The sequence below is a fragment of the Myotis davidii genome, unplaced genomic scaffold (genome assembly GCF_000327345.1).
Source record: "Myotis davidii unplaced genomic scaffold, ASM32734v1 scaffold69, whole genome shotgun sequence".
Lineage (NCBI taxonomy): Eukaryota > Metazoa > Chordata > Mammalia > Chiroptera > Vespertilionidae > Myotis > Myotis davidii.
In genome coordinates, this window is record NW_006300363.1 from 3,607,062 (window position 1) to 3,618,664 (window position 11,603).

Sequence of the window (11,603 nt, forward strand, 5' to 3'; positions counted from 1 at the left end):
ATATATAAGTTTTTACTTGTTTATTGTTTGTCTTCAATAGAACATATGCTTTATGAGGGCAGGGAAATTGTCTGTCTTGTTCATTGTTGTATCCTTAGCTCTTAGCAAATGCCTGACACTCCTGAAGAACTTAAGAAATGTAGAAATAATGAATGATCAATACAAGGGTTCATTGTTTAACACCTATAAATTATTTCACTCTCAGAGCTGAATGAAAATAATTTTTTAAAATTCTTAGTTGAAGTAAATGAAGTATCTGGGAAGTCTATAACGACACTGAAATTTGGACTTTGTAGATTAATATGCATAAGACTTTTTCTGTTCTTTGGCATAGCTGAAAGATGAAAGTTATACTTAAAAAGCCTTTTGAGATTACACATTGCATTATATAAAAATATAAATGAGGATAACATTTCCTAAGCATAGATTTAATAAAATTAATCAGAGATGAGTGTTCCTAGAAGTTTCTTTTATTCATCCTTCATCTTTAACAACGAAGCTACTGACCGATAATGGTAGATTATATAATTTTTATTTGTAAAGAGCATTTATGTTGATTCATTCACAGCCTTTGATTCAAATTACTTTGAGATTAATAACAAACATCTACAAGGTGGTAGCCAGGATTAGAAGTATACTTTTTGAAAGAGGGCAGTAAAGCTAATTGGTTAATATACAGGGATGATACTAAGTGCCTGGGAGGGGAGAAAGAAGGGAAGCAAGACCACTTTCTGTACATTAGCAATTGTTATGAGGGGGTTGCATCAAAATACAGTAAATCCTCACTTAACTTCATCAATAGGTTCTATAGCTTTAAGTGAAAGAACATATAACGAAACCAATTTTATCATATGCTAATTGATACAAAAAAGAGTTAAGTTCATATGGCATCGCATCAGTGTTATAGCGAAACAACACTGAACAAAATGTTATTCGAGGATCTGCGATAGGTGTATAATATATAAGATTTTAGTGTTCATCAAAATATTTTAATATTTGCCCTAACTGGGTTGGCTCAGTGGATAGAGCATCGGCCTGCAGACTGAAGGGTCCCAGGTTCGATTTCGGGTCAAGGGCATGTACCTTGGTTGCGGGCACATCCCCAGTAGGGGGTGTGCAGGAGGCAGCTGATCGATGTTTCTCTCTCATCGATGTTTCTAACTCTCTATCCCTCTCCCTTCCTTTCTGTAAAAAATCAATAAAATATATTAAAAAATATTTTAATGTTTATAAAAAAGACAGCTTGTTAGGGGAAAAATGTTGAGAAATCCTGTTGCAAACAAGTGTAAATAAGTAAAGAATGAGAGATACCAACTCAGCTACAATGAGAATGGCATAGAAGGTGGGGTCATTTATCCTTCGACCATATGTTTTTACAGGCTCAGTTCCACATTCCTAGTGCTTCGTCCGGGCCATTAAGTGATCAGTGAATGAGCAGGGAAGGTAATTAAAAATAAACCTTATCTCGGAGTTGTAGTAAATTTAACCGCAAACCTTAATATTGCCAAAAGTTCTTAGAGGAAGGCACATAGAAGTCCACCATCATGCTATAGAAAATTTGTTCAAGTAGAAGCAGAGGGAGGAACTAGAAAATCTGACTCTAGATTGTACCAACTTTAACATGGCATTAAATGATAAAAAATATAAAACAAAAGTCAAGCAGTAAATTAGAGTGTTAGGAACTCTATTTGCATTGCTGTTTGTCCTCAGGACAATGTCTAGAAAAATGGACACTTTCTTTTCATGCTATTTTGAAGGACACTTTATCAAAACTTACCCAGAGCAATAGGAATGAGAATCGGAACTAAGAGAGTCATATACAGAGAATGTGCTCTCTAAATCGTATGTCTTACTCTCAGAATAGGCTCTTAGGGAATTATCCTTGCTAGGGCTCTAGGAAATGGTAGAGGTTTAGTAAACCTCATCACTAAAGGAAAAGGACCTAGAACTTTTTCAGTTTAAGCACTCTCTAAGGGAAATAATTTATGTTCCAAAGCAAACACATACCTGTAAACTGGTCCTAACTGTTACAATTAGTTTGAGCCAGGAAGGAAATTTTCCAATCATTTTACTCAGAAATGATACAATTGTATCCCCATAATCCGGTTTGTGAAATTCTGCTTCATTTAATCCATCAATTAAGATGATGAAATCTTCATCTGGAATTTTTCTCTCTGAGGTAGAAAGAAACAAATTACTTAATAATTACCAAGTGGATAAGTGAGTTCTTTATGGGTCTTTGATTATATATCTGGTTGGGGCAAAAAATACTAAAAAAAAGGCCTTTCGTTTGTTTACTGAGTGCTCAGAGTACATAATTTATTATAAAGACAGAATAATTCATGTAGTGAATTCATTTTGTTTTCATCAGGTATAAAAGCTTTTGTCACATATATATTAAATATATGTATCATCATCATTTCCCCCCATGTTATCAGATGTGAGACAGGCAGAGCACTACATTTATGACAATCTGGACATGGTAATCATGTTCCTTTGGGAATTAAAAAAAAACGAGGTTTAATTTGAAGTCCAAAGCAGTATAAAGGACTACATGTGAATGTGTAGTGAGAAGGAAGGGATGGGGGAACAGAGAAAATGAATCCCAACCAATAGACAGATTTTAACGAGGCAGGTTGGACCACAAACTCCTATAGAACTAGCAGCCTCCTAGACTATCCCTAAAATAGCTTCAGTGGGATCAGACCCTTCCGTGATCTTCCCAGGGGATAAGTCACGTGAAGTATGCCATGCTTGTATTCAGTTCCCTTCTGAACTCTATTCTATCTTAAATTGACAAAATCAGTTTGTCCTTAGGGCGAGGCAGTATAAGAAGGCTTGGTAAAATTTCAAGCTTCTACTCTCATTAAATGAGAGTATAAAAGCTTTTGTCACATATATACTGTAATATTTTCAAGAACTGGCACCCTAAAATAGGCAAGGTGGGAATATTTATTTAAACAATGGAAACTGGCAATTGTTACAAGCCCTCCTCCTGCAGCTGGTTGTTAAAAATTTACCAGCAACACCACTGTCTCCACTGCTTCAATTACACTTCCTTTAACTTCACCAGACTCCTTCACAAGAAAGCCATGATTTTCAAGTGGAGAAAAAGGTCTGATGATAATGCACTTGCAGAGATTTTCTTTGGGAAAAACATTTCAAACACATTCTCGAGCATTAAAGATCAAGAACTTGCGTTAAATTATGATGTAGATGTTTTAATGAACAAAACAATTCAATGCCTAATAAAATTAAATTTTATTCATCCCATGAGTAAACAATGTATCGTTTCTTAAAAAAAAGAAGTACCTTACTTAAGATAATTATATTATTCTAAATCTTGACTTTTTTTTTTTTTTTAAGATTCTCTTCTTTTGAAGGAGTTACTTAGAAGTCACCTATGAATACAGGTGCTATTAGGTGTCAAAATATTTCCCCTGTTAAGAAATAAGGATGGCATGTTTATCTAAAAATATATTATTTAGGATTCAGATAAACAAAGGCAAAGAATTTCCAAACAATACTAATATTGCAAAACACTGAGAACTATTCCTAAATTTCCTTTTTTCTTTGCTAAATGATGAAGTTTTTCAATTATCAACTTAAAAGGTAAAACTTTGAGGATCTTTAGACTGTCTTTCAAATGCAACTAGCTTTATAAGAATGTTCCTACATGTTCATTTTCAAACCTTTGTAGGTTATTAAAAACATACTCTAACTTAGTAGCTTTTAAAAGATTTCACAGACAAATGAAAAATTTAAAAATTACTACTTATATATTTAAATGTGAGAACATTTAAAGTACAACTACTATCCACTATCACCATTATTTCATAGAATAAAACAATATTTTAACATTAAAGAAGTAAAAGAGACATAATCTATCTAAACTTTACATATATGCATATGCAAAACTACATCTATATTTATAGGTGTTTCTTTTCTTTTTTAAAAATATATTTTTATTGATTTTAAATAGGAAGGGAGAGGGAGAGAGAGAGAGATAAAAATATCAATGATAAGCCCTAGTTGGCTTGGCTCAGTGGATAGAGCATCAGCCTGTGGACTGAAGGGTCCCAGGTCCGATTCTGGTCAAGGGGACATACCTGGGTTGCGGGCTCAATCTCCGGTGGGGGACGTGCAGGAGGCAGCCAATCAGTGATACTCTCTCATCATTGATGTTTCTCTCTCTCTCTCTCCATTCCTCTCTGAAATTAATAAAAATATATTGAAAAAAATAAATATCAATGATAAGAGAGAACATTGATCAGTTGCCTCCTGCATGCTCCCTACTGGGGGATTGAGCCCACAACCCGGGCATGTGCCCTGACCGGAAATCGAACCGTGACCTCCTGCGTCATAGGTTGATGCTCAACCACTGAGCCACCCCCAGCCGGACTCTTTTCTTTTTTTTAAAAAAATGGAATCTATGGGGGTGACATTGGTCTACATAACCATACAGGTTTCAAGTAGGCTGTTTCTATTTTCTTATTTTGCCATGGACTAATGAAAACCTCAAATGGACTGGTTCTTAAGAACCACTGTTCTAGTTGACAAGGCTTTGTTTTGTTTTGTTTTTAGCTGACAAGTCTTTGGAAAGGTTTCCTAAACACTTTAATCCTTGTGTTTTTTTTTAATTCTTTTTTTTTTTATTGCTCAAAGTATTACAAAGGGTATTACATATGTGTCCATTTTTTCCCCCCGCCCTAGACAGTCCCCTAGCCTCCCCTATCCCCCAGTGTCTTATGTCCATTGGTTATGCTTATATTTTAATCCTTGTTTTTAATCCCTTGTAAATATATATATTCGCCAGGGATTCCTCACTGCCCTCACATGTATACTTAACAAATACTTGAACTTTCTTCCTTACTAGTCCCACTGTAAGACTCTACTTAGGTATCTGAGAGAAATAAGAATTATAGAAACAGTATGAGATGAGATGGTAGCAAGTACCAAAGTCAGAAGTGAATCCCAATGCATGATATTTCATTGTTGGTATATTGTATAGAACTTATCGAAAGTGAAAAGGCGGCTCATATTAGACAACATTTTTGTTCAGACAATCTGCGTATTACATGTGAATTACCTTCCTTTTAGTTGTGATAACATATTAGTATGATCTTTCACTTCATATTGATGGCTGAGAAACTTCAATGTACAAAAAATAATTAAATATATTTGTGGAGAAATTTCAAGATTTAAACAAGCCTAGGGTCTGGTAAAGCTAATAGGTATAGAGATATTCAGAGATCATCAGAGTGGAGAAGAGAAATTTTGATAGTTGAGTAAATAGCACGAAGGCTGAAATAGCTGAAGATGGTAGCCAGGAGAATGGAAATTATAATCACTTGTTCTTTCTTATGAGTATCTCCAAAACTCTCAAGAAAGGTAAATAATTCTCCCAGGAATAAACAGGATTGCTGAGGAATCTCATGCTTTCTCAAATCTTTTTCTTTGGCTTCCAGAATTGACAAAAAACATTGTTAAAGGGATGGGGTGGGGATAGGGCAGAGATGGGTAAAGGAGGAGACGTTGCACTTACGCCATAGTCAACATTAGAAATGCGGAGGAAAAGAGGAGGAAGGCAGAGGCATGAGAGGGAGGATTCCATTTCACCCCTTCCCTGACTTAAAAAAAAATCTTTATGCCTTTTAGTGGTCAATTAAGTTATTTTTAGTATATATATATAGAGTTGTGCAGCCTTGGATGCCATTTCCTTTTACCTGAACTGTAGAGTAATAAAAAGCATCAAGCATAAAGATGGGAGGTTTCTAATAGTGGAAACTCCACAACACTGAGTTGGAGCCATGATTTTACTGATTTATTTGAACTTCACAGAAAGGACTGGAAATTCTACTATGTTTACTACAAGAAAGATGCATTATATTTGGAAATGATAATGAGCATATTTATAAGGAAAGGAGGAAGTGGCACTTTCTATAGGAATTTTTATTTTTCAAGTAAAATCTTTTATCTGTTAACTGTATTCTGTGGGACATCAGCTATGGAACATTTAATTTTGGCAATGTGATAAAAAAATCATTTCTGTAACATGCTGCAGGTAAACTCGGGCTCCAAAGCCTCCACCTTTTATCTTCTTTGCATCTCATCTGTACCTTTGTGGAGATTCTCCAGGGGCTCCAAGACACCCCTCCGGAAAGAGGCCATGGGGTCCTGAACACAGGACCGAAGGCTCAGCATGCTCTGTAGGTGAGGCTCCCGAAGAAGCTGCTCCCGATAGGCCGCCAGCTGAGGGGAGCGGCAGAGCAGGGCAGCAACATTGTGGACGAATTCTGGCACCAGGCAGGTGTAGGCATTATCTGCTTGGCAATAATGATAGGCAACTACCTACAAAAGAAAGATGAGAATGCAGACAGGTTTACCAGTAGCAAGAGCAACAGCCACGATTATTATCTTACCTAACATGGTTTTTTGTTTCCCTATCCCTCAACTTTTTCATAAAAATAAAAGCTGCTGACTCAGCCTGGCTAGTGTGGCTCAGTGGTTGAGCATCGAGCTATGAACCAGGTCGATCCCCAGTGTGAGGCGTGCAGGAGGCAGCCGATCAATGATTCTCTCTCATCATTGATGTTTTTATCCCTCTCTTCCTCTACCTTTCTCTCTGAAATCAATAAAAATATATTCAAAAAGAAAAAGCAAAAAAACAACAAAAAAACCCCCAAAGCTACTAACTCAGAAACTGCTTGATTTATCTAAGATCAGAAATTTGATAACATACTTTTACTGTATACCAGTGGTTCTCAACCTTCTGGCCCTTTAAATACAGTTCCTCATGTTGTGACCCAACCATAAAATTGTTTTCATTGCTACTTCATAACTGTAATGTTGCTACTGTTATGAATCGTAACGAAAATATCTGATATGCAGGATGGTCTTAGGCAACCCCTGTGAAAGGATCGTTTGACTGCCAAAGGGGTCGCGACCCACAGGTTGAGAACCGCTACTGTATATATATATCATAATTATAAATCAATTAATATTTATAAATACAAATGAGTTTTTCCTCTGGATTATAAGAAATAAGAAGCAAGCCTGAGAATAAATATTTACATTAATCTCTCTAATATTTATTCAGCATAGAGCAGTATAGGAGTCTGATTTTATAACGAAGTATTAGGAATAAGATATTCAGAGAAAAATCATATGTCAGTCTCACCAAACGCATCTGTTTATGTCATCACATTTTAAATTATAGTTATGTTATAAGCAGCTTTATAAAAATAAAATAATTCAGTTTTAAGAATTATCATTACATATTTTCTGAGCACCTGAAGACAAGAAAATCACAATTAGATAACAGGCCTGGCTGGTGCTCAGTGGTTGAATGTTGGCCCATGAACCAGGAGGTCATGGTTTGATTCTAGGTCGGGGCACATGCCCGGGTTGTGGGCTCAATCCCCAGTAAGGGGTGTGCAGGAGGCAGCCAATTCATGGTTTTCTTCTCGTGTATGTTTCCAACTCTACATCCCTCTCCTTCCCCCCCGCCCCATATATATTTATAGTATATATATATAAAAAGGAAAAAGAAAAAAATTAGGTAACAGGAAGAAGGGGTGAGATTTTTTTTGTTAGATGCAGGTCTTAAATTCAAAGAACTTAGAAAATGTATGAGTCTTTATGGAGGGACCTGGAGAGTATTATGCTAAGTGAAATAAGCCAGTCAGAGACAGACAAGTATCGCATGATCTCACTCATATGTGAAATCTAAGGAACAAAATAGATTCAGAGACAAACAAAAGTATGGAACAGACTGTCAAATCTCAGAGGGAAGGCAGGGGATGTGGGGAAGCGGGGGAAGAAAGAGGTCATCCAAAGAACTTGAATGCATCTCTCTATATAAAAGCCCAGTGACTGATCAGCAAAATGTCCAGAATGACTGGTCGACCAGTTGCTATGACGTGCACTGACCACCAGGGGGCAGACGCTAAACGCAGGAGCTTCCCCCTGGTGGCCAGTGTGCTCCCACAGTGGGAGTCCCACTCAGCTGACCAGGATGAGCGGTGCTCCCACAGCAGACTGATCCCTGCAGGCCATGCCCCCCACCAGTGCACGAATCCATGCACCAGGCCTCTAGTATATGCATAACCCATGGACAAAGACAATAGGGTAGTGAAGGCCTGGGGAAGGGGGTGGGGTGGGGTAGAAAGGGTCAATGGGGGAAAAAGGGGACATATGTAATATTTTCAACAATAAAGATTAAAAAAAGAAAATGCATGAGTCTTAATATCACCCAGGGTGTGGGCTGACTGGCTGGAACCTGGAGTTTTAAGCTCTGAATTTCTGTTTGAATTTGCAAAGCTCTTTGTCTCAAGGTCAAGTGCAGAGGGTGGTTTTAATCTAGACCACTCTGATGGTTCAGTAGTACCCACAAAGTGATAAGATTGTGTAGATAACATGAAATTGGCAGGGGAGATTCAGTTTGAATATATGGAAGGCACCTGGCATGGTGTTCAGCACACAGTATGCATAGTTGTCTCCATCATCATTGCCTTCCTCTTTCTCTTCCTCTCCATCATCATTATGGTCATCATCAAGGTTCTATATAGTCTCTTTTTCAGCCACTGGCTTTGTGCCCACAGGCATTTGAAATTTGCCCCAAGAGCACTCATAGATGTACTATGGTGATTCCAGCTCTCCAATCATCTCATAGGAACAGAATTACCAATTAAAGTGTTCTGCTTTGAACGGATTTCTAATCTGTAGGTATGGTCATCCCAATGCCTTAACAAATGCTGGAAATGTCACTTTAATACCTGAAATCCCTCTCATTAAGCATTTAAAGTCTGTACAATACAGAAACTGTTACTAGACATATAAAGCTGAAGACAGGAATTGCTTGTGAGTGAAGCAATGATATGGAATTGGAAATGAGAAATTGTACTAAAAAAATCTCCACTCTTTTCTTCAGGTAGACTGCTCACTGCTTAAGTAAGGAAACCAAAAAGAAAACTAGGCAGCAATTAATTTGTCCCCTCAATGAAGTGAATGACAGTGATTATGTCCACATGGATGCAGATCTCCACTTTATAAAAAGCAAACATCAAACCTCTGAATCAATATGAACTTTCACCATATTTTACTTCAATTGATTCCACAGCTCAAAAAGCAAAACACAGCTGAGTAAATCATGTATGTTTTACTTGTCTGTGATACTTGTCTGTCTCTGACTGGCTTATTTCACTTAGCATAATACTCTCCAGGTCCCTCCATGAAGACTCATACATTTTCTAAGTTCTTTGAATTTAAGACCCGCATCTAACAAATTTTGAGATAAAGTACAAAACCTGACTATACCCTTTACCTAAAGTAATGAGATAAGTTTGAAGATAAAAATTCTGAAATTTAGGGAGAGGGTTCTTTTGCTGCTTTCATTAAAAACCATCTGTACTCTTAGGCTGAATGAGGTTTTATCTAACAAAGGTTAAATAACATTGCTAATGATGTCCCTTCTACAGCTACTTCTCTTTTAATTTTAAATATTTCTTTGGCATTTCAAATATAAAATCTTGATTCCTTTGCAGAATTCAGGAAGAAAATCATTCAACATCTTCATAAAATCTTCACTGTGGTCCAAAATAGGTTTATTAGACATTTCAAAATAGTTACATAGTATGATATGTACATACAATTCTGTCAAAAACATTTGGTACTTCCTACAAATTATCTATTGACATTATCTACAACTTTCCTTACATATAGAAATAGGAAACAAATCTGGGAATGTAGTTTTTTTCTTCGGTCTGTCATTGTATCAGTGTTCGGGGATGGATGTTAGATCACTCCCTACAGCTTTGAGGAAGTCATCAGGGACACCCATACTCAGTCACTATTATTCCAACTTCCTGGAAATGGTTCAGAATGAGTCCACACTCAATAAATCAGGCAGGTAAAACCTCTCTCCTTGGTGAATTCTTGTTTCTTACAATTACTTGTTGAAATTTCATTTTCAGTTATGTCTTTTGTATATTATCAATTTTTCCATCTCAAGTTTTTATGTTAAATCCCTAAACTTGTACAGTTGGTATACAGTATTTTATTAGTTATTAAAACAATTCTATCCAAAATATATAGGATCTGACCAAAATCATATTAATTGTCTAAAGACAGTAAGTGAATTTTAAATTACTTCTGTGAGGGAAGAAAGAAAAGGGGAGGTTTGTAGGTCATATAGACAAAAGAAAAGATTGGAGGTCAGTATAGCCTTGGGTATAAAAAGCTTTTGACTTAACACTGTATATAAGAAATGATAAAACTAAGCAGAATCCTCATTAAAGGCCCTAATCAAATGACTGAGTGGCAGCAAATTTTTCAGGCTTGTTTAAAAGTCAAAGGCCTTCACTCTCCAAAGATCATTTCCTACTTCAAATGAATAATCTGTGATGGAATTAAGCTAATCTCAAAGAAAAGGCACCTTTGACTATCTGGAATTAGGATATAAAAATTTAATTTACACAATGATTGGCATTTGTATCAGTTCAATTCTGAAGTTGATCATATAACTTCTTTGAGTCTCAATTTCCTTACCTACCCATTCCTTTCCAACTCTAAAGTTCTGGTTCTGTAATAATAAAATATTTTTTCTAGGAACAGCAAAGAAAAATACACTTTTCTCCATGTTCTCATGGTATACATGTACATATTTCTGTTCACTTTGCCTAGGGTTTCCCTACCTTAGCTCCCTTGATGTTACAAGGGAACTAGCATGCCCACAAACTAGGAATCCTATTGTACCTGTGAGGCTAGTCTCCGCATAGCCTCCTCCTGCCGCCTGCGCATTTCTGGAGTTCCTGGGCAGCTTCCACTGGTAATGGATGAGTGGGCTGAAGGTGGTTGTGTGAGTGGCAGCTCTCTGTTGGCATCCACATCTGGATTAAAAAGATGAGATGTTTGCATCAGACAATCATAATATAACTCTGAACTAAATAAAGACTGGTTAAATTTCATTTGTTGTATGATCCAGCAATTCTATTCCTAGGTATATACCCAAGAGAAATAAAAACAGAGGTCCATGCAAAAACTTGTACACATATACTCATAACAGCTAAAAAGTGGAAACAACCTAAATGTCCACCAACTGATGAATGGTTAAAATGTGGTATATCCATACAATGGACTATTTCTTGACAATAAAAACAAATGAGATACTGATCTATGCTACAATATGGATAGCCCTTGAAAATATTACACACAGAGAAGAAGCCAGTTACAAAAGGCTATATGTTGCATAATTCTATTTATATGAAATGCCCAGAAAACAGAGTCTATAGGGACAAAAAGTAAATTAGTGGTTACCGGGGGAGTGAAGGTAGGGAGTTAAGGGGAGACTGGAGATTGACTACTAAAGGGCATAGGATTTCTTTCAGGCTGGGGGGGAGGGGATGAAAATGTTCTAATATCCTATCTAATAAAAGAGAAACAGGGTAATTAGCCATACATCCGCTACCCTTCCCATTGGCTAATCAGGGCGATATGCAAATTAACTGCCAGCCAAGATGGCGGCCGGCAGCCAGGCAGCTTGAAGTGAACATGAGGCTTGCTTGCTTCAGTGACGGAGGACTCCAACGTTCCCTGCCTGCCTT

At 36.9% G+C, this 11,603-nt stretch overlaps 1 protein-coding gene across 1 annotated transcript in view; it reads right to left on the reverse strand.

The window, feature by feature from the left end:
- Positions 1-11,603, reverse strand: part of TANC2 (tetratricopeptide repeat, ankyrin repeat and coiled-coil containing 2) — a 228,796-nt gene that overhangs the window by 69,075 nt on the left and 148,118 nt on the right. The window contains exons 9-11 of the mRNA XM_006776730.2: positions 10,756-10,889; positions 6,120-6,351; positions 2,008-2,174 (exon numbers count right to left, since the gene is read on the reverse strand). Of these exons, the coding sequence (XP_006776793.1) occupies positions 2,008-2,174; positions 6,120-6,351; positions 10,756-10,889 (533 nt within the window). The remainder of the gene's footprint in view (positions 1-2,007; positions 2,175-6,119; positions 6,352-10,755; positions 10,890-11,603) is intronic.